This window comes from Cervus elaphus, chromosome 22 (genome assembly GCF_910594005.1).
Source record: "Cervus elaphus chromosome 22, mCerEla1.1, whole genome shotgun sequence".
NCBI lineage: Eukaryota > Metazoa > Chordata > Mammalia > Artiodactyla > Cervidae > Cervus > Cervus elaphus.
In genome coordinates, this window is record NC_057836.1 from 36,879,782 (window position 1) to 36,904,185 (window position 24,404).

The following is a 24,404-nucleotide window of genomic DNA, read 5'->3' on the forward strand; positions in this document are numbered from 1 at the left end:
ACTGAAGTGGGTTGCCATTTCCTCCTCCAGGGGATCTTCCCGACCCAGGGATTGAACCCACATCTCCTGCATTGCAGGCGGATTCCTAACCACTGAACCATCAGGAAAGCCCCATTTTCTATGATATATGCTTTTAATTAGTTTAAGGACTGTTATATGGGAACGAGAATAGATTTACTCTGTCACAATTTCAGAAAATAAAACAATTAGAACCAATTTTAGGTTCTTCCCAGGGATTATATACAGCCTTACCTCTCATCAAGGGAAGTGATATTTCTGAGGGATTACATGTCGCACATTCCACTAGATTGTGTCCTTGTTCCTCAGGCCTGGCAGGGCCCCAGGAGCAATACTGGAGTTATTAAGACAACACGATTCCCCAGCTCTCATCCCACACTAAGTCAGTCACAGCTCTGTGGGTGGGATCTGGATTTATGTTTTCAAATTGCCATCAGTATTTCTCCAACTGAGGTAAGAGGGAGAAGAGGAGAACTGACAACAAACACTTGGGAGTTTTTCTAAATACACACCTCTCCCCTCTTCCCACTTTGTTTTGTGTTGAAGACGGAACAGAACAGAGGGTTACCATGGGCTCACGTGGTTTTTAAATCATTGCGTTGCATGATCCTAATACTTAAAACTGCTGGAATATAGGACGTTATAATCTGTCTGGGTTTTGCTGCTTTTCTGTTCTTCCCTCCTCCTGACATTCTCACCTCTATTTTTTTTTTTTTTCCGGATTTCTCATCTCAACTATGCAGGGTTTCCTGAGGAGGCTGATTTAGATGGTTATGTGGCTCCATTAGCATTCATCACTGTATATATCGGTGGTTACCATTATCACAGTTTGGTAGATGTTTGATCCAAATCTTGTGGTCCACTAATCAGGGACATCAATGGCGTTAAATAGCTGAAAGAGAATTCCTTTCCCCATTGTTAGAACTGATCAGGCCCTGTGGCCAACTGGAGAGAGAACTTACACATTGGCTCACAGGTCTCATCCAGTTGTAAGACCTTTGGATTTGTGAGAAGTAAAGAGAAAGTCACTCAGTTGGTTCCAACTCTTTGTGACCCCACGAACTTTACAGTCCATAGAATTCTCCAGGCCAGAATACTGGAGTGGGTAGCCTCTCCCTTCTCCAGGGGATCTTCCCAACCCAGGGATCGAACCCAGGTCTCCCGCATTGCAGGCAGGTTCTTTACCAGCTGAGCCACAAGGGAAGCCTGGATTTGTGAGGTGATGGCCTAAATATCATAGTTGCTGAAATTTAAGCGTAAAGTTAATATATATATTTGATAGTATGTTTGATAGACCAAAAACTAAAAATCAAAGAGATGTAGAGCTGTCTATGGGTGCTTTCAGAATGCACTGTGAGTCAGTGTATGTATTTAAGTAGTAGACTGTTTTCCGTAAAAAGTGATAGAAAATAAAAATGGCTTTAAAACTATGTTTTGAAGCTGACATTAGCAAGAGCATTTGATGCTAGGCTGCAAACAAAATTGCGGGGGAAAGTGTTTATCCACACATGTTCCCTTGTACGTATACAATGTACATGTGTAAGGTATTGAACTTCAGACATTAAATTCTAGGCAGTTACCTGAGAGCTGGCTCTCTTACCTTTGAAATTATGCTTTGCAATTTCCACCTTAATATGCAACTTCTGTCTAGGGGGATTTAAAAACTTCATGCTTTCTAAAATTTTTATTTTGGGGAATACATAGCTCCTCACAAACTGATCTGCTCTCTTCTTAGGCTTTGTTTCTTGAGCTCAGCACATCTTATACCAAGACCCATCCTACTCTTACTATGCCACACAGCTGGCCTCCCTGTTAGGTATTTGACCTCTGATATTTAGGAAATGGCAACCCACTCCAGTTTTCTTTCCTGGGAAATCCCTTGGCAAGAGGAGCTTGGCGGGCTGCAGTCCACAGGGTCGCAAAGAGTTGGACACAAGGACTAAACAGCAACAGTCTCTCATCAATTACATAGTTTTTACTTTTTCACCAAATGACTGTCCCTTGGAGAGATTTACGTGATTGAATTCTCTTTTCCCTACTCGTTTGGTCATTCCTCACTGTGACTAGACTTGCTTGCCACCTTCGGCTTTGGTATATTATCCAGCATAAATCCCATGGCTCTCTCTGTGATTTTTTTTTTTTAAACCTAGGTTCTAAGGCCCTGGAATATTCCAATGGGATTTTCGATTGCCAGTCCCCCACCTCCCCATTCATGGGAAGCTTGCGAGCCCTGCACCTTGTGGAAGACCTGCGCGGGTTGCTGGAGATGATGGAAGCAGATGAGAAGGAAGGCTTGAGGTGTCAGATCCCGGACTCCACCGCAGAAACGCTCATTGAGTGGCTCCAGAGTCAAATGGTAGATATCCGCTCGTTACCAGCCCCACAGCATGAATCTTCCCTTGCTTAGTTCAAAACTTAAGACACAAAGTAGCTGATCCGAGCAAGAAAAAACAGCTACAGGGCAACAAGTTTGCCCCAACTTTATCCATTAAGAGATTCTGATTTCCTTTTGACTCTGAAGATCGTTTTTTAACAAATTGCTGTTGGTATACATTTCCTATGTGCCAGCTGGTCACCTCATTTTGCCCTTAAAGGTAGACTAGCATTTGAACTGTTCTTGAATGATTTGCTGTGGCTTAAAACAAATAGTCCTGTGAGGGAAAGGGTTTTGCACTTAATAGATGCTTTACTGGTAATACTGGGAAGTTTATTTGAAAGGGCCCGATAGTGATTCAAAATAGGGAGTACAGTGAATGTTGTGGTTGAGTTGCTCAGTCATGTCCGACTCTTTGCGACCGCATGGACTGCTGCAGGAGCAGTGATTAGATACTTCTCATAGCAAGGGACGGGTTGGTGGCAGCATGCGGTGTCAAGCGCCATCTAGTGGTTGTGATGGTCATCTCGATGCCAGTACATGAGTTAGTCTGTGGCTGGGGCTCTGAATGGTGTTCTTAGTCACTGAACAATGAGCCTCTTTCTAGGCATCCTTCTCGAAAACTGATGGCATGGCAGATCTGCCCTTTCCCTGAAAACAATGGTAAATGCCATGTTTTAGTATGTGTTAAACACATAAAATCCACAGAATGTCACAAAAATATTCAAAAGAGGAGCTAGAAAAAGTGTTTATTTTGTAAGTGTTTAATGGATAGTTTTTCAGGAAAATGCATGAATAAGCTTATAAGTTAATTGTCTTTATATAAAAGTTAATAAAAATTGCATGAAAGAATGAAAATTATTTTTGGTCTGTGGTGCCAATGTCAGCTGTTTGCTTTGGGAAGCTTAGTGGTATCAGTACATCCTGCACCTAAAGCATTTTCATGTGATGTGACACAAACACCAATGCCCCCCTGTTCCAGCCAGCGTACCTCTCCATTTCAAGTGCAAATGGTATGGTCCATCTTTTAGTGCATCTCTGCAACCTTGATTAGGGTAAAATACGCATAAATATTTTACTTTGCATATCTTACTTTGAAGTAGTTTACTTTGTATACTAGTATTTTAGATATTTTATTTTGTATATTTTACTTTGTATAATGGATATATTTTACTTTGTATAATACACAATACCTAATTGTTGCACCTTCAGTTTTTCTGCAAGTTTCTCCTCTAGAGATTTAAGTATCCAGGTCTGCTGATTTCTTTGGGGAATTGCTTCATGCTCTGAAACTAGAGATTTCCTGGCATATTTCTCAGGCTGTTTCTACCTCCTCCCTTGCCCTTCTTTACTGCTTGTTTTCCTGACCATTCAGCACACTTTGGGGAGGGAACTTAGAGGAACCCATCCCCACCCTGCATTCAGAGGCAGCCAATGCAGCCGGAACATGAGGGCACTGTGGTTAAGTGTTTCACTTGCGTCCAAAATATCTCCATTAATAGGTGCTCAGTCTGTTAAAGTGTTTCTGGAAAAGATTGAAAGTGATGTGATGTTTCCTGAAACATAAATCATGTCATCCATGTCTTTTTGAGAAACCTACAGTGGTAGTCACATGTGACTTAGAAACCACAGGGCTTGCTGGGCTGCAAGGCCTTTAGTTTAGCACTTGCTCCTCGTTGCCTTCTGACCTCAGGTCTCATTGCCCTCTTTTGCTCCACTTCAGGCATGTGGGCTTCCTCACTGATTCTCAAACCTGTTGGTGAAACTGGGCCTCAGGGCCTTTGCACTGGTTGTTTATTCTGCCTAGAAAATTCTTTTCTCAGATTATCTGGATGACTAGCTTCGTCGCATTTACTTAAAAGTTGTGCTCTCCGTGAGGCCTTTCCTGCCCACCTGATCTAAAATTTCACGTAGTTATTCTTCATAGTACATCTCTCTACTTTTATTTTCTTTACTACAAATGCACCACATTCTTATGTACTGTGTATTTTCCATATTTATATGTATTTTTTTCTCTCTCCAACTGGAATGGAAGTATCACTGAGACTTTTGACTGTATTTAAAACAAATCAAAACAAAACCACTGCATCAGGGGTTCCTAGAACAATGCTTGGCATGCAGTAGATGGTCAGTAATTATATTTGTGATGAATATTGCTCCATGAATGATAAAATGGTATATACTTTTGAATGAACTGAATTTAATATTTATTAAAATAGCATTTATTTATTGTGTTCAGTTTATTCATTTGATGGATAATATCTTGTTAATTTGTGGTTTTGGTTGCTCTTTGTGTTAATATCTAACATTTTAAAGTTACATATCCACAAAATGGACAAATACTTTACACACCTTACAAAGATTCAGTTTTTAATCCAAAAAATGGCAGTTAAAAAACTAACTAAATGTTAACTCCAGAGGGGTAAGTTTTCTTGGGTTAAACTTATTTATATCTGTACAGCTGATTTATATCCATCCCCTCATGTGGAATCCAGTCCTTCCAAATTACATGTATTTTTGCAAGCACATAGAAAATGAAATTAAAAAAAAAAAGATTGATGACAAAGGGCAAAGCCCAAAGCAAGAAGGGAGTGAGTGTTTGGAATAATGAAGACATAGGTGTGTGACCTTGTTGTTTATCCTTCTGTATATACTAATTTACATCTGCTAATCCCCACTGGAGGACAGAGGAGCCTGATGTGCTTCAGTCCATGGGATCACAGAGTTGGACACGTCTTAGTGACTTAATACCAGCAACAGTCCCAGCTTCCATAAACACAGGGAACTATATTCAGTATCCTATGATAATCAATAATGGAAAAGAATATAAAAAGAATTTGTGTGTATATATATGTATAACTGAGTCACCTGGCTATACTGTAGCAATTAACACTGCATTGTAATTGAACTATGCTTCAGTAAAAAATAAACTAAACAAAAAGGCATGGGTGTGACATGAATAGTCAGAGCTTAGCCTATTGTAGACTTTAATTTTAGAACCAAAGGGAATCAAGGCAGTATTAAGAATCCAACAGGTAGAAGGTCTTCTGCTTGCAATTTAATGATTTGCTGATAGTATAACCTTCTCCCATTTGATATCTAAGAAGCTGTGATGTGTTTTATGATCTTAAAAGTGGTATCTGTACATGGTTTGGGCTTCCCTGGTGGCTCAGAAGGTAAAGAATCTGCCTGCAGTGCAGGATAACCGAGTTTGATCCCTGGGTTGGGAAGATCCCCTGGAGAAAGGAATGGTGACAAACTCCTGTATTCTTGCCTGGGAAATCCCATGGACAGAGAGGTTCCTGGCAGGCTGTAGTCCATAGGGGTCACAAAGAGGCGGACATGACTAAGCATGCATGCAGATACCTAGAGTAGTCAAATAAATTCATAGAGAGAGAAAATAGAATAGTGGTTGCATTGGCGGGAGAAAGGGTGGGATGTAGAGTTAATATTTAATAGATACAGAGCTTGAGTTTTGCAAAATGAAAAGAGTTCTGTAGATGGATGATGGAGATGATTCCACAGACCTGTGAATGTACTTATTGCCACTGAACTGTACATATAAAAATAGTAAATTTTTTTTTCATTTATTTTTATTAGTTGGAGGCTAATTATTTTACAATATTGTAGTGGTTTTTGTCATACATTGACATGAATCAGCCATGGATTTACATGTATTCCTCATCCCGATCCCCCCTCCCACCTCCCTCTCTACCCGATCCCTCTGGGTCTTCCCAGTGCACCAGGCCCGAGCACTTGTCTCATGCATCCAACCTGGGCTGGTGATCTGTTTCACCCTAGATAATATACATGTTTTGATGCTGTTCTCTCGAAACATCCCACCCTCGCCTTCTCCCACAGAGTCCAAAAGTCTGTTCTGTACATCTGTGTCTCTTTTTCTGTTTTGCATATAGGGTTATCGTTACCATCTTTCTAAATTCCATATATATGTGTTAGTATACTGTATTGGTCTTTATCTTTCTGGCTTACTTCACTCTGTATAATGGGCTCCAGTTTCATCCATCTCATTAGAACTGATTCAAATGAATTCTTCTTAACGGCTATGTAATATTCCATTGTGTATATGTACCACAGCTTCCTTATCCATTCATCTGCTGATGGGCATCTAGGTTGCTTCCATGTCCTGGCTATTATAAACAGTGCTGCGATGAACATTGGGGTGCACGTGTCTCTTTCAGATCTGGTTTCCTCGGTGTGTATGCCCAGAAGTGGGATTGCTGGGTCATATGGCAGTTCTATTTCCAGTTTTTTAAGAAATCTCCACACTGTTCTCCATAGTGGCTGTACTAGGTTGCATTCCAACAACAGTGTAAGAGGGTTCCCTTTTCTCCACACACTCTCCGGCATTTATTGCTTGTAGACTTTTGGATAGCAGCCATTCTGACTGGCGTGTAATGGTACCTCATTGTGGTTTTGATTTGCATTTCTCTGATAATGAGTGATGTTGAGCATCTTTTCATGTGTTTGTTAGCCATCTGTATGTCTTCTTTGGAGAGATGTCTGTTTAGTTCTTTGGCCCATTTTTTTATTGGGTCATTTATTTTTCTGGACTTGAGCTGCAGGAGTTGCTTGTATATTTTTGAGATTAATCCTTTGTCTGTTGCTTCATTTGCTATTATTTTCCCCCAATCTGAGGGCTGTCTTTTCACCTTGCTAATAGCTTCCTTTGTTGTGCAAAAGCTTTTAAGTTTCATTAGGTTCCAATTGTTTATTTTTGCTTTTATTTCCAATATTCCGGGAGGTGGGTCATAGAGGATCCTGCTGTGATTTATGTCAGAGAGTGTTTTGCCTATGTTCTCCTCTAGGAGTTTTATAGTTTCTGGTCTTACATTTAGATCTTTAATCCATTTTGAGTTTATTTTTGTGTATGGTGTTAGAAAGTGTTCTAGTTTCATTCTTTTACAGGTGGTTGACCAGTTTTCCCAGCACCACTTGTTAAAGAGGTTGTCTTTTTTCCATTGTATATCCTTGCCTCCTTTGTCGAAGATAAGGTGTCCATAGATTTGTGGATTTATCTCTGTTTTTATGTGTATTTTACCCTAATCAAAAAATTTTTAATTATTAATTTGATAAAATTTGGTGGCATCTTAGAATTGAAGGAACACAGGATTCTCCTGATTGTGTCTTAAACTGTTTGTCTCAGTTTCCTCATCTGTCAAATGGGAATGGTGGCTTCTGCCACACAGCATTGTGAAGATCCTATTAGCTAATGTATGTTGAGTGCTTGTCAGTGAGCCTGGCAGAGGATTAGTCAAAAAGGTCATAGTGAAGAGTGGATTGTAGAGAGTAGAGGGAAACATTTAACAGGACCTTTTACAATGAAGGAAAGAAAGGGTTGAGTCTGCTTATGGGGCGGGGTGACGGTTACCAATTATTTATACAGTTTACTTCTTTGACAGAAGAGTGCAGACATTTCTCCCACTATGGAGAAGCTTCCACAATGTTTTAGAAAAACTTATTAATGATACGAGTTACATAATTAATATTTCATTCATGCTTAGTGACGGCCAACCTGAAAGTCCATTTGCTTAAGACTGACTGATGCTAAGCTTCTCATTAGTGCAACTGGGCCTTTGCATTTCTAATTATTATTTTACCCAGGCCAGGAAGATGCCCTGGTTTCCTGCAGGGTGCAGGTTATTTCTTCGCTACTAATTTCTGCTGCCTTCTTAATTGTTTTAGATGATCAGAAGCGGGATAAGAAAATGGAAAATAGTAAGACTGTTACAGTGAAGTGAAGTTAAATCTACAAAAATGAATTTGTTTTAATTGGGTAGCTAAACATGTAGCCTTCTAGGAATGAGTAAGTTTCTTTTAAGACTTGAAAGTTTGTCTCCTGTGGTAAAACAGCAGCAGCAACAAATTGATTGAATATGACATATTTGTTCAACTGCTGAGGTACAATTCTCTGTTTTAATTGTGAAACGTATGTTAACACAAATATTAATAACAGAGAATTATGTACTTTATCAAGCTCAAAGTTTAAGAGGGCAAATAGAAAAAAAGTCTTCATTTTTTGAGCCTAGCAAGTAGTTTTTGTTTACTTTAGATCTAACTTGATGCACTGCCCTAGAACATCCTTACAATGCTTTCTTCAGTAGATGGAGGCAAGGTTCATGACCTTGACCGGATCCTGAAATCCCAAAGTGTCTGGTTGTTTGGGAGCTTTAATTATGACACAATCTCAAAGTCAGCAGAAATTACAGAAAAAGACAGTTTGGGGGACTTGCCTGATGGTCCAGTGGTTAATAATCCACCTTGCACTTCAGGGGATGCAGGTTTGATCCCTGGTCGGGGAACTTACCCCACATGCTATGGAGCAACTAAACCCACGTGCCACAGCTAGAGAATCCGTGCACACAGCACAAGATGCCACATGTTGCAACTAAGACCCGACACAGTCAAATCAATTAATTTAAAAAAGAATCCCCTTAAAAAAAAAAAGACAGTTTTCAACAAAGTGAATGAAAATACTCATGGTAAAAACTGCAAATCAGGCATGATAACCCAGTAGTATATCAGTGGGGGAAATGAAGTGCTCTTGACTGACTTCTGGCCCTGTTAAACCATTATAATGCATTTCTATCTTTTCTCTATGTTGAAAAAGATAATATTAATCCTAAGTGTCCCTTGGGTTAAATGTTTCGTAAAAATACCAATACTCATAATTTATTTAAAGAGTTCAGACACGGGGCATGTTCTCTCCAGGGCTTCTAGCTTTTCTCCCCAAGTCCTTGACCCCCAGCTGCACACTCCGTCCCCACCCCGCCACCCTCTGATCCCTGCTAGTCTCTGGCCAGCTTCTTTCTCTTTTCCTGTGTGCCTCCAGGGAATGTTTTTCCAAGCCTTGGCAAACAAGATACATCTTAAGGTTGTATCCTGTGTGTGCTCACAATTATACGAGCTGTGCCTCATCTCTCACTGAGACATCCTAGCTGAAGTTAAACCAGTTTTTCCCTTATGCTTCTGGAAAACTCCCATGGAAAGGGTCCATAGAAACAGGAAAGCACATGGACCAAGTCAGCAGAGTTCTCCATCAAAAGATGCCAGTGTGTGAACAGTGAGAGAGGCGCTTTCAGTGAAATCCCAGGCTGCCGGTAGTTGTTGGAATTGAATAGAAAGATTCCTCTATTCTTTTACAAGAGTGAGTTTAAAAATAATAGTGGTGGTCACTCGGTTGTGTCTGACTCTTTGCCACCCCATGGACTGTAACCCACCATGCTCCTCTGTCCATAGAATTCTCCAGGCAAGAATATTGGAGTGGGTTGCCATCCCTTCCTCCAAGGGATCCCTGAAAGAATAAGTGGCAAGAAAAGTAAACACAGCATTTTTCCTTGATCTCAAGTTCTCCTTCCCAAAGTAAAAGAGATTCTTCTGCTAGCTCTGCAGCCTGTCACATAGCTGGGTTTTTAAAAAATAAGCTTTCATTGGAGTATAGCTGCTTTACATTGTTGTGTTAGATTCTGCTATACCGCAAAATGAATCAGCCATACATATACACATATTATCTCCCTTTTGGACTTCCTTCAGGTCAACACAGTGCATTAAGTAGAGTTCCCTGTGCTATATAATAGGTTCTCATTAGTTATCTATTTTATACATAGTATCAATAGTGTATATATGTTGATCCCAGTCTTTCAATTTATCCCACCCTCCTTTAACCCCTTGATATCCATATATTTGTTCTCTATATCTGTGTCTTGGATTTTTATAAATGCTGAATATAGGAATGAACAATGGGTGAACGAATGAATATGTTTTATTCCTAGAATAGGAGCTGGCTTTAGCTTTTGGGGACTTCTATTTTCCACCCGTCTGGAACTCAGGGGGCTTGGGAGCATACCTGTGACTGGGATAACGTTGCAGTCTCAGTGTGTACCCCTCTCCCCACTACAGAAGCTTCGGAAGCGTCGTGATAGGCCTGAAAATAAGGTGAGGAAGGGGTAGAGCCCATCTTCCCTTCTCAGGGATCTAAAAGAACTCTTCAGGAGACACTGAAGCAGTCTGTCTCTTCACCCGGTGCTGGCCATGGATGCACAGACGCGGAGATGCAGGCGTGCCCTGGCCACGTAACAGGACAGTCGCTGCTTGTGGCCATGAATAGTTTAATGTGGCACAGATGCTCCGAGGGAAGCGTGCTCTTGATACCTCTAAAAAGACTGGCAAATGAAAGCCCTTGGCATCTGCTGTTCTCGCCAGCATTTCAGATATAGTTACATTTTTGGAGTAGTGAGTCTTAGAGGCTGACCCACTCCTGTGGTTTTTCTTGCTCCAGAGCACTTGTTTTTGCTCCAGCTGACTGTTTAGTTAAGAAGATGCCTTCTGTCTCTGGGAAACAAGCACCGTGAAAATTAAAACCCAGGAAAACAAAACCCCGAAGCCATAGTCTGATTCTGACCATGTCTGTAATCTTGACTTGGAAAGTACAGCATATATTCAGGATCATTCTGCATTTCAGTCGTTGATGTACTTTCTGACAACATTGAGTAAACTGATGTCTTTCTAGGGGAGGGTCGTGATTGAGTTTTGGGGGTATGATAAAATGCATGTGAGATTTAGTTCCCCTTTTGGGTTTCTTAGCAAATGATGAGATGGTGAGATTTTGGAATAAGTAGAGGGCTTCCTGAAGAGGCTGTTCTTTTGAACTTCATTAGAAATTTAGGAGGAAAATATAAGTAGGGTGTTTGCCAAATGGCCCTAGTGTCAGAGGTGCCATAGTACAAAGGGGCGCTGGCCAGGCGGAGGGGCTGCTCCAGTGGCCCTGCATGGTAGCAGTGTTGCCCTGAGATGATTGTTTACAGCCCAGGAGCAGGCCTCTCCATCCTAATCACACCACATCGAGTGTGAGGACCAGACAGCAGAGCACTGCTCCTGCCTGGTGGATTGATTTCCAACATTGTTGACTCTTTGTACAAAAGAGTGTGAGATGCTGTCTTGTGTGTTGGACCCAAATGAAATGTGACTGTGATACTTGTGGCTGAAAGATTCAAGTCTTATTTCAGTCTTTCCTCTAGTGGAAAGCAGGCAATGGATGTTTGCATGCAGTGGTAGAAATATTAATACTGTGACTAGGACATGAAAGACCCTGTATTAGATATATCATTTGGCAGCTGAAGAGAACATTTAATTAAATGAGCTTTAGTTGAACACACCTTCCTTTTTCTTTCTTTCTTTTTGGGGGCCATACCGTGTGGCTTGTGGGAGGGTTAGGGTTTAGGGTTAGGCCTAGGGTTAGGGTTAGGCCTAGGGTTAGGGTTAGGCCTAGGGTTTAGGGTTAGGCCTAGGGTTTAGGGTTAGGCCTAGGGTTAGGGTTAGGCCTAGGGTTAGGGTTAGGATTAGGGCTCTCAGGTCCCCGACCAGGGGCTGAGCCTGAGTCACGCCAGTGCAAGCCGAGAGTCCTAACCCCTAGGCCACCAGGGAATGCCCCGCTTTCCTTTCTTGTTATTGAATTTTAAGAAATAGAATCATGACATCATAAGTGTATGGCAGTTTTAAAAACTATTTTATTTATGGGATTTCCCTGGCAGTCCACTGGTTAAGACTCCACCTTCCAATGCAGGGGGTTGTGGGTTCAGTCCCTGGTCAAGGAACTAAGAGTCCACATGCCACATAGTGTGGCCAAAAGATTAGACCAAAAAACAAAAAAAAAGGCTAATATATTTACTGGGTGGGGAGAGAGCGAGAATGAGAAGAGTGTGAATGTGTGTGTGTGTGAGAAAGAGATGGTGCTAGCCCAACTCTTTTTAAATATTTGTTGTCTATAAAATTGGACTGATTTTCTTTTCTCCATTTTAATTCTGTTACCATTCTGATATGGGAATGCTGTATTCCAAAGGAGTTCTATGTTATAAGATAAATAAGTTTAATCATAGCAAATCACAACTGGTGTATCGATTTTGGATTTTCACAGGACAGCAGAGCTCAGGAAAGAACACCAAACCAAAACTGAAGGGTGGGGAGAAAAGAGAGCCAGGTGTAGGCCAGTGCAAACCAATAAAACTAAGAAACTCAGAGGAAAACACAGCACGGTACTTTCTACAAAAATAGCAGACAGAAGACTCCCGCCTGTTGTGAAGCTGAAACTAGGTTTGAGTACATAGGGTCTTGTCATTGTCGTCTTTATTTTTATACATATTTGACGCTTTCTGTAATAAAACATTTTAAAGAAGAGACTCATATAATGCAAAATGTTAACATTTGTAACATCTTTTTACTTGATTGTGCATTTATATTTGATGATTACAGGGAAATTAATATAAAAAGAAGAGCTTCTATTTAGACGGTGAAGGGTAAAGTAGATGGTGTGTGTAGCACCTGCCATGTGAGTTCAGGCGATTCACGTTCTTGGGTGTGGTTTCTGCCTAGCCGTAGGATTCTATAATTCTATGAGAAATAAAGCTTTTTAGACATATCCCTCCACATCCTGACATAATGTCAGGAAAATCTGGCGAACTCCTTAAGTCCCTTAATTAAAGTATCACTATTACAGTCCAGCTGCCTCTCCTGCCCCGCCCTCCCTGGTGTATTCCAGTCCCACCCCCTCCACACCCACTGTTAGTTGAAGACTGCATTGTTAAAATCTGCACGTTGATCCAGTTTTGACCTAAGCTCTCAGCTGGATTGAATGTGGTCAGTAAAGGGTTGCATCGTGAGTGGCACTAGAAAGAGTTCTTTTGAAGGCATCTCTGGGATTTTGAGTAAAATAATTTGGGCTGGCTGGTCTTCAATGCACTGGATGTTAAATTCACCCAGCAAGAGTTTATACCAAATATGTTTTTAATTATAGGCTTAGAATTTCATAAGCATTGTGGGAGAATCAAAATAAATGTAATAAAGTTTCTATTAGCACTGAAAGACTATTAGGAAGAATAAATGACTGATGCATAAAATCACTTGTAAGCCCTCCCTTACAATATGGCAGAATACGCTTGAAAAGCTAATCATGAAGTTCAAGGCAAGACGTGGAGGAGAATTCAGTAGAGGAGAAGAGAATAACATGGTATAAGAAAGAGGAGGTGGGAAGCAGCTGTGAAAGGTGGGTTTCTGTAGGCAGAGAGAAGTGGGCGGTGGTACGGAGGTGGGCACAGAGCGTTGGAGTTAGATCTTGGAAAGGAGAATGAAAATTCATTGAGAGAAAGAAACTGATGAGATAAGGATGGAGGCAATAAGTGTAGGTTAATTCACAGGGAAAACAGGAAGTCAAGGATCCAAAGTAGAAGAATGGTAAGCTTGTAAGAAGGAGTTAAGAATCAGTTCTCCCGAGACTGGCAGGAAGAAAGACAGGGAAGATGTAGGAGGCGATATGCAATACTGTGTGTTGAAGAAGGAGGTATATGAGGGAGTTCGTGCAAGAGGGCCTCAATTACTGACCGTTGAAAAGGTTCTGGAGGGAATTCTCTGCAGGGCCAATGGTTATGGCTCTGCACTTTTCACTGCCAAGGGCCCAGCTTCAATCCCTGGTCAGGAAACAGATCCCACAAGTCTTGCGGCATGGACGAAAAAAAAAAAAAAGCTATGAAGTCACCTCTTAAATGTGGTAGGAAGAGAGGATATGACTTGAGGGGAAAGGAGCTAGAATACCATGTTATTCTCTTCTCCTCTACTGAATTCTCCTCCACGTCTTGCCTTGAACTTCATGATTAGCTTTTCAAGCGTATTCTGCCATATTGTAAGGGAGGGCTTACAAGTGATTTTATGCATCAGTCATTTATTCTTCCTAATAGTCTTTCAGTGCTAATAGAAACTTTATTACATTTATTTTGATTCTCCCACAATGCTTATGAAATTCTTTTTTTTTTTTTTTTTTTAATTTTTTTATTAGTTGGAGGCTAATTACTTCACAACATTTCAGTGGGTTTTGTCATACATTGATATGAATCAGCCATAGATTTACACTTATTCCCCATCCCGATCCCCCCTCCCACCTCCCTCTTCACCCGACTCCTCTGGGTCTTCCCAGTGCACCAGGCCCAAGCACTTGTCTCATGCATCCCACCTGGGCTGGTGATCTGTTTCACCATAGATAGTGTACATGCTGTTCTTTTGAAACATCCCACCCTCACATTCTCCCACAGAGTTCAAAAGTCTGTTCTGTATTTCTGTGTCTCTTTTTCTGTTTTGCATATAGGGTTATCATTACCATCTTTCTAAATTCCATATATATGTGTTAGTATGCTGTAATGTTCTTTATCTTTCTGGCTTACTTCACTCTGTATAATGGGCTCCAGTTTCATCCATCTCATTAGGACTGATTCAAATGAATTCTTTTTGACAGCTGAGTAATATTCCATGGTGTATATGTACCACAGCTTCCTTATCCATTCATCTGCTGATGGGCATCTAGGTTGCTTCCATGTCCTGGCTATTATAAACAGTGCTGCAATGAACATTATTAAAAACATATTTGGTATACCCATGTGCATACCAGGTAGTAGAGGAAATGTGAATAAATGCCTTGCTCAGAAGGAAGAAGGCCAGGATAAAACCAAACATTCATTCATCTTTTATTTGCCTGATGTTTATTGAACATCTATCAGTGTTCCTTCATTCAGCAGTCGGTTAGCACCCACTGTGCATCAGATTGAGAGGACTGTACAAAGAATTCACAGTCTGTTGGTACAGACAGTTGTGTATGTAGTCAAGTCTAGCCTAGTCCATTCAGTGTGATGCCTGCTGCAACAAAGGGTCATCTGGGTGTGGTTAACTAGCATGTAAGTGAACAGGCAACTCATGGAAGACATTCCAGACTAAGCCCCAGTTGTGGTGGATCCTAAGGAATGAGGTGGAAGAAGGAGGGAAGGAGTTGGAGATACAGTCCATGCAGAAGGAATAGCATTAGTGTTTGAAAGAGCATGCCGGGTTTGGGGAGGCATGGAGTGATCTGGGAGGTAGGGCACAGGAGATGGAGGAAGAATAGAGACAGCAGGGTATTTGCCTAGTGGAATGTACCTCTTGCTAGCATTTTAGAGGCAAAGGTAACAAAAAGTGGCAGAAATTAAGTGTGAACAGGACAGACCTTTATCTACTTGAATGTACCAACAGAATACTTCAAAAGTACATAACTATTCCTGTGGTGGCTCATTTGTCTTTTGTTCCTAAAGTTACTTTAGTGTTTAAAAATAAACTACTCATGAGTGTTACGACTGCTTGTAAATATCAATACAGTGTTGAGAAACATGAGCTCATTGTGGTCAATTTTTAGTATTTTTTAAATGGATCATTTTGTAGAACTGGTTTGGGGACAGCTTATTTCCATATCATAGGCAGTAGCTTCAAAAAACACTTCTAGAACTTGCTCTAGAAACAGTTCTGATCTTGCTATAGTCTCCTTCAGTCAGGAGAAAGAGGACTTTTACTTTTTTGTCCTCACTAAGCAGAAAGCTTTTTTTTTTTTCCTACCCAGGAAAACATGTCTGTTGATAAAACATTGCTTGTGTAATTTTAAAGGCAGATGCCTGCTAATGTTCATGATCAAAATGGGAGATTTAAAGTCATGTAGGGTGAGTTTCAGCAACTTTCTCAGATTGAGAACATGCATTACACATCCTGCTTCTTTCCCTAAAAACAATCCTCAAGAGGTTAAGGTAAATTTCATTTTCCTGGTAGTCCTCAGGGATGGAAGTCATCCTAGCCGCTCCATCAGACTCCTTCTAATACTTGTAACTTAGTTCTGGCTGTGATTATGCTGTGATTATTGTGCAGGTTTGTGGTCAAGCAGCTAATGTTAAAAATTGCACCCATATAGTGCGTGCTTACTAACTAGTTTCAGATTCTCTTATGGTCTTATGGGATGTATATATTTTTAGAAGAAACATTGTGCAATTTTCTTTTTCATTATTTCTCCGTTTCTGTTTCCTTCCCAGTACATAGCTTTTGGTATTTCCAGAATTTATACTAGAAAATGCATTAATTAGAAAGGTAGAATGATAAAAGCAGTTGATTGTGGAAAAATAATAGCTGTCACATCAGCTATGTTCTGGGCAGTAAGGATGTACAGTGTGTGTTTTCTCTAAGCCTGGGGTGGTTTATTTGCTTTTTCAGTTGAACTCTGGTTGGCCCCGTTTAACCATTTTGGACTCCACTGGTTTGTATTTCTGTTGTATTTGAATGAGTAATCAGAAAATTCTATTGGGATTACACATTATGTGATTATGAACTATTTAAATGAGATACCAAGGGACACATCACATATACTACTGTGTTTCAAAATGACGTTTTTATGTTGTCTGCACTCTGTAAGCCTTTTCAATGTGTCTCCTTAATCACTTGCACATATAAGATGGCTGAGAAAAAAAATCTACACTTCCACCCCCAATCTGTATTTCCTTTGGCATTTGTACCAGAACATGATAAATCGGCAGTGAGCTTGGCTCCTGCTGCCAGTGGAGGACATTGTGGACTCAATGTTTAAGGTCTTGAAAAGGAAAACAGAGAAGTGCTTCAGGGAGAAAGGGAACATTTGTTCTGTGATCTGGAGACTGGAGTAGCGGGAAGAAGCATGCAGTCTCGCATTTGCAGCCCTGGATTTGGGACTGTGAGAGGAGAGGGGAGGAATGGAAGGCCCCCTCAGTACATTCCCACTGATGATGGCATTCAGGAGAAAGAGGGATTTTGTGCCCAACCACACACTCACAAAGCGTTGCATGTCCCAGGTGGGTATTCACTGCCAGTGACTCTCAGGAGTCACTGTCCCTTTTGGGTCATGATTTTCTGCTTGATAAGTGCTTTTTTGTTGTTGTTGTGTTTTTATATGAACTATGTTGCATTCTAATATTGTGTATTAATAGTAACAGCTGTGCTGAATTTGATTCAGGTTCCTTGGATTAAAAACATATGCAATTTTTATTTTCCCACAGTAGTTCAGTGTTAAAGAGGGTCAGGCTTACATGTATCACTTCCTTTTTCAGACGAATGGACACCTCCCTGGGAACGGAGATGTGTATCAAGAAAGACTGGCCCGTTTAGAAAATGATAAAGAATCCCTCGTTCTTCAGGCAAGTGATTTTTAAATGCTTTTTCCCCCTCATGACTTAACTCAGAAAGACCATTTGAAATTGGGGTGGCAAATTCAGTTGCTTACAGGAGCCAGACTGCTAATAGAAATAAGTACGGGGCCACCTATACACATTAGGGACCGGTGAGGACTGTGACGGAACAAGGGTATGCACACCCAGTCTAGAGTGAGCAGCCCTTAGCCTCTGCTCTTCAAGGGCCAGTTTGGTGATGGCCACAGTGTCATCTGATTTTCTGATAAATGATCTTTTTAAAAAAAATACATATATGTGGCAGAAATTCTGACTTTGTAACTATATATGTATATATGTGTGTGTCTGTATATTCATATATTATTTCATAAATATGAATAAGAATTTCTGAATCTGAATATATATTTAGTTTTTTCAATTTGAAAAATGATGCCATGGACCAAACAACGCAAAGTTGGTAGTGGAGTCCTCTTTGTAGGTTAAATTTGAGTTTTCCTCTCCTTCACTGTCTTTTAAATCCTTGACAAAGAGTTTTACTTTGGTATTTTGAACTAAAAGAACTGAAGCCTAGGGAATCCCCTGGTGGCCTGGTGGTTAGGATTCAATGCTTTCCCTGCTGTGGCTGGGTTTGATACCTGGTCAGGGAACTAAGATCCCACAAGCTGCATGGTAGGGGAGAAAAAAAAACAAGCATATTTACTAGGCTGGTGATCCTTGGAAGGAAAGCTCAGAGATTTGCAGTAAATACTGAGGATGAGAGACCAACCCAGTGGCTCCTCTTGGACCTTTGAGCTGCATCCTGGCTCTTGAACACATTTGTGGACGGTAGGATCATGAAAGATCTCACAGAATTTGGATTCCCAGGATTCTTTTCTGTATTCTTTGTCAAGTATCAAAATTGAATAGTCCTTGTGGCAGCGCTGACTGAGAAGGGGGTTTGCAGGAGAATGTATACATGTGTTAATATTTGTATGGCTGGGTCCCTCTGCCGTTCTCCCGAAAGTGTCAAAGCGTTGTTAATGTGCTGTACCCCAGTACAGAGCAAAAAGTTTAAGTTAAAAAGAAGAAAAAGGAGATATGGTATATGGTATATATATATATTTACAGTGGAATACTACTGTGTCATAAAAGAAGGAGGAAATCTTCCCATTTGTGACAATGTGAATGGACCTTGAGGGTATTATGCTAAATGAAATGTCAAGACAGAGAAAGGCAGATACCACTTGTTTTCACTTATATGCAGAATCTAAAAGACAAAACAAATGAAAAAAACAAAACTCATAGATACAGAGAACAGATTGATGGTTACCAGAGAAGAAAGGTATCAGAGGATAGTTGAAATGAGTGAAGGGAGTCAACGGTATGGTGGTGGATGGTGACTAGACTTGTTATGATCACTGTGTAGTGTGTACAAGTATCAAATTATTGCATTGTATACCTAAAACTAATATAATGTTGTAATATTTTACTTCAGTAAATAAATGATATAGGCCACTTTCAGTCAGTAGTGAAAGTTGCTCAGTCATATCTGACTCTTTGCGACCCCCGTGTCCATGGAATTCTCCAGGCCAGAATACTGGAGTGGGTAGCTTTTCCCTTTTCCAGGGGATCTTCTCAAACCAGGAATCGAACCCAGACCTCCTGCATTGCAGGCGGATTCTTTACCAACTGAGCTATCAGGGAAGCCCTCCACGGACCGCTTTGGGGGAAAAAAAAACAGAACTAAGTAGTCCTTGAGGACTTCTGTTTCAAATATTAACTCCATTGCCTCTCTTAATCTCTTAATACTGTCTCCCATCCTCACCGGCCCCTCCAAAAAAGATAATTTGCGAACATGCTCTTTCTCATAAAGAGTTGCAGTGTTTTTATCCTATAAAGTGTTGCACATCCCCAGTTCAGCTCAAACTTTATTAAAAATTGAAGAGGAGTCCTCAAACCAACACGCATGATAAGAATAAGTGTGTGAAGGGCTGGTTTCTTATTAATGCTTAGATTTCTTTCTTTTTTTTTTTTAACAACCAAATGATTGGTACCATCATCCCAGTTTTTGTTCTCTGTAGACAAATAAAGTTGACAGTGGGACCCAAATTCTTCCTAATCCATGGCAGTATTTCGCTCTGTGTACAGGTGAGTGTGCTGACAGACCAAGTGGAGGCTCAAGGAGAGAAGATTCGCGATCTGGAGTTCTGCCTTGAAGAGCACAGAGAGAAGTTGAATGCCACAGAGGAAATGCTGCAGCAGGTATGTTCAGAGGTAGGGTTTCCCTGCTGACCTGTTTGAGATGCTACATTTATATGTTGTGTTTGCTCTGATACAGTGGTGAATTTTATGATTCACTTAGACTGGCTTATTAGAAGCAAAAACCTAGAGTTGTGGGTCTCCAAACACACACAATAGAAAGTGTTCATTGCAATTAGTGTCTGGAATAAAATATTAATAAGATTGTACATGATTTCAGTTTTCCTCTTTATGCTTTCATACAGTTGCCTCATTTCCAACCATGAGTGTATATTTTAGAATTAGGAAAAAGGGCTTCCTTGGTGGTTCAGATGGTAAAGAATCTGCCTGCATTGCAGGAGACCCAGATTCGATCCCTGGCTTGGGAAGATTCCCCTGGAGAAGGGAAAGGCTATTCACTCCATGGACAGAGGAACCTGGGGGACTACAGTCCATAGGGTTGCAAAGAGTCCGACACAACTGAGTGACTAACACACAAGTACATTATATGACTCTGAGTGGAAATAATTTATAACGTATATGGGCACACAGGTATGATACTTGTCTACTAGAGGACCTATAATACAGTGGGCACACTACACACGGAATAGGACTGTTTAGTCCTATGCTTTGCCATTTCTTTGCTGTAATGACTTTCTGCAAGTTCTTAACCTCTCTGTTCCTTAGCTTCCTCAACTGTTCAGTTGCTCAGTTGTGTCCAACTCTCTGTAACCCATAGACTGCAGCATGGCAGGCTTCCCTGTCCTTCACTATCTCCCAGAGTTTGCTCAAATTCATGTCCATTGAGTCAGTGATGCCATCCATCCATCTCATCCGACCCCTTCTCCTCCTGCCTTCAATCTTTCCCAGCATCAGGGTCTTCTCACATGAGTCAGCTCTTTGCATCACGTGGCCAAAGTACTGGAGTTTCAGCTTCAACATCAGTCCTTCCAATGAATATTCGGGACTGATTTCCTTTAGGATTGACTGGTTGGATCTCCTTGCAATCCAAGGGACTCTCAAGAGTCTTCTTCAATACCACAGTTCAAAAGCATCAATTCTTCAGCGCTCAGCTTTCTTTATAGTCCAACTCTCACATCCATACCTGACAACTGGATAAACCATAGCTTTGACTAGACAGACCTTTGTTGGCAAAGTAATGTTTCTGCTTTTTAATATACTGTCTAGGTTGGTCATAGCTTTTCTTCCAAGGAGCAAGCGTCTTTTGATTTCATGGCTGCAGTCACCATCTGCAGTGATTTTGGAGTGCAAGAAAATAAAGTCTCTCACTGTTTCCATTGTTTCTCCATCTATTTGCCATGAAGTGATGGGACCGGATGCCATGATCTTAGGTTTTGAATGTTGAATTTTAAGCCAACTTTTTCACTTTCCTCTTTCACCTTCATCAAGAGGCTCAACCTTTGAACAAGGATAATTCATGGGTTATCCTAATGAGTTTCTATCTCATAAGATTGTTTTGAGGATTGAACCACTTAGTACATGTAAGAACAGTACCTTTCACATAGCAAACATAATATCATCATCAGTATTATCACAGGCTTAAGAATATTTAAGTTCATATATGTGTTTGTCAATAGAGCATATGTCTTCCCACAAAGCAGACATGTGCTGCTTATTGAACACTAGTTTGGCTCAATGAAGGTTAACTAAAGCAAATAATTTTTCCAGATGTATCTGTTTAGAATTAATCTTCACATCCTCTACTTAATAATACTGTTTTACTGTCATAAGAAAGACACATCCATATATGACTGTTTATAATAAAGCAACTTTTGCATGTATCTCTTCAATCCTAATAGGAGCTTCTGAGTAGGACATCTTTAGAAACTCAGAAGTTGGACCTGATGGCTGAAATATCTAACTTAAAGTTAAAACTGACAGCTGTAGAGAAGGACAGATTGGATTATGAAGATAGATTCAGAGACACGGAGGTAAGTGATGCCCTTTCTCTCGCTTTATATACATATACATACACACACACACACCCCTGGGGGAAGAAATGGCAACCCACTCCAGTATTCTTGCCTGGAGAATTCCATGGACAGAGAAGCCTGGTGGGCTACAGTCCATGGGGTCGCAAAGGGCTGGACACGACTGAAGCGACTTAACCACATATATATGTACACACATGTGTATATATAGATACAGGGCTTCCCTGGTGACTCAGACAGTTAAAAAATCTGCCTGCAATGCAGGAGACCCAGATTCAATCCCCAGCTTAGGAAAATCCCTGGAGAAGGGAATAGCTACTCACTCCAGTATTCTTGCCTGGAAAATCCCATGGACAGAGAAACCTGGTGGATTACAATCCACAGGGAGATCTCCTGCAAAGCAGGAGACCCAGGTTCCATCACTGGGTCAACAAGATCCCCTGAAGAAGGGAATGGCCACCCACTCCAGTATTCTTACCCGGAGAATTCCATAGACAAGAGGAGCCTGACGGACTATAGTCCATGGGGTCACAAAAAGTCAGACATGACTGAGTGACTAACATTTTCATTTTAACTTATATATATGCATACTTATATATCTCACACACATATATTTCTAGAACAAGTTGAAATTCCTTGGAGTTGTGAAGGAGAGGCAGTTAATTACTATATGCCCTCATTATCCATACTTCTTTTTAAGAATAAGCTTACATTGACTTTTTATCACTAAATGATAATAGTAATTTTTATTTTGAGAGTTTTTATATGAAATATTAATCCCTTCACTCGCCTTTAAAAATACTTTTGACTTTAGGACATTTGGAGCTTCTGTCTATCTCTCTGCCATTCATGTATCCGTCTGTCTGTCCGTTCATCTGTTCATCCATACTGATTTTCTTCATTGTGGAAATAATGGATTCAAGTGCATGACTTTACTAATAGTTCTTATTTAGGCACATTGATTATTCACTGTATAATAAATAGATTTTTAAGTAGGTATAGCAAACATGCTTTCATTATGTACTCATGGAATCACAGATTTTAGAGGGCATTTAATTTGGACTTTTACTTTTGGTCTATTCCACATGTAATTCATTCCAGTTGTTAATAAATACATCCGATTATACTTTTGTGAAATTCAGGGTAGATTTTACACCTTGAAGTACCCGTTTTCATGGCTAAACGTGCTTTCTTGTTTGTTCAACTTAGTTTATTGTTACTCTAGGTCTTCTGGTTTGTTAACTGCTTTTTGTCAGGAGGTGCAGCGCAGAACATATGAAATCTACTCATTAGAAAAGAAATATAAAGAGCTGTAGAAATTTTTTTCTCTCCTAGGGACTGCTCTTCATTTTTCTTTATTTTGTTTGCTTGGTTGGGTATGGAGAAGTGTCATACTTAGCTACAAAATGGGCACCAAGAAGGAGAGAAGAGAAATCATTTACTTACTCTTCCCCTCTGTTTTCATTTCAAGTATTTATTTTATGCTGACTGCATGCCGTCATGATATGAGCTGTATTAGATATGTTTTCCACTGTATGAAAGTCCTTCATAGATCTGAATTTAATAAGGTTTATACTCTTAAGTTGCAAAGAGTCAGACATGACTTAGTGGCTGAACAACAACAAATACTCCATTGCTATATCTAAAGTTAAATTTTCTGTCAAATATATAACTATACAGGAAAGTCTTGGTATATGTGTTACTTCCTCAGTAGCAGAAGGAAATCCCAGCTTAGCTCACGTTTTAATCTTGAAACTCTTTATCAGTCACCTATGTTAGTATGTTTTTCGTTTAACTGAGACTGGAGGTCTTAAAACTTAGAAAACTACTTAGTTTCCTTAAAATTCTTGCTTTTGTGCTTTCTTTAAAAATCTGTTTGAATGTTTTTTCTTTTCCCTTTCTGTCCTTCCCTGACTCCACAGCTGCTGTGTAAAATGATGGTAGAATTCAGTCAACAGGTAGATAAGGTGCAGTAGATCTAACTCTGGTGTCAGGAAAGAAGTTAGTAGTTTTGAAGCATTAAGGGGTGGGCTTACTATACATACAAAGTTTAGGGAAAGTCTTAACCCATACCACTGTGGCTAATTTGGATACAAGATGTTAACCAACCATTAGGACTAAGTTGAAGTAGCTAGCTGTTTTATGATTTTTTGGGGGGTAAGATCCCAGAGCAATATTTATTCTCTCTTGAGTTTGTCTGCATTTTTTGTAAAACCTCTTTTTGGTATTTTCTTGCTTCACTTATGCATTGCCTCAATCATATGCAAGGTGATCTTGTCACCAAAACTCTAGTAAACTTCAATCCCTGATAACTTTCTAATAAACATTCAGCACTATTGGTAAGATGTAGCATATGTTTTAGAGATTAGAGATTATGGGATATTATAAACTGCTTATATATATGAAAATAATTGAAGTAGTCTTTAAGGTTGAAACTAAAAAACTTAAAATTGAATATGCTCATTTTCCTACCTTTTCCCCTTAATTGAAATGTTTCTCTGGCTGTTTCATGAATCCAAAATTCTTTAACTTTGTCTTAAGATTTTAGGTTATCTGGAGATTAGTTTCTAAGAAACCAGTGGAGTGTGGGGAAGAAGTAGAAGTATAGGCACTTCCAAAAGATGAGGGGTAGAAGTCTTGAAACCTTGGAAGACAGGACTTGCCTATCCCAGGAATTGTTGATAGGTGGTTAGCATCATTCAACAGTACCCCCTTCTGGTAAGAATACAGATATCAGAAATCAGTTTCTGTGGAGCCCTAGTTTTCTGAGAAGGAAAAGGGAAAGATAACAAAGATTTTCACTTTTAAAAGTACTGAACTTCTGATAAGAAATTATTT

At 40.1% G+C, this 24,404-nt stretch overlaps 1 protein-coding gene across 18 annotated transcripts in view; it reads left to right on the forward strand.

The window, feature by feature from the left end:
• The window catches only part of PPFIBP1 (PPFIA binding protein 1), a 196,886-nt gene that overhangs the window by 130,280 nt on the left and 42,202 nt on the right, over window positions 1-24,404 (forward strand). For all 18 annotated transcript variants that reach the window (XM_043881930.1, XM_043881923.1, XM_043881926.1 and 15 more), the window contains 4 exons: window positions 2,169-2,374; window positions 17,320-17,406; window positions 19,525-19,638; window positions 21,435-21,566. In XM_043881930.1, the coding sequence (XP_043737865.1) occupies window positions 2,169-2,374; window positions 17,320-17,406; window positions 19,525-19,638; window positions 21,435-21,566 (539 nt within the window). The remainder of the gene's footprint in view (window positions 1-2,168; window positions 2,375-17,319; window positions 17,407-19,524; window positions 19,639-21,434; window positions 21,567-24,404) is intronic.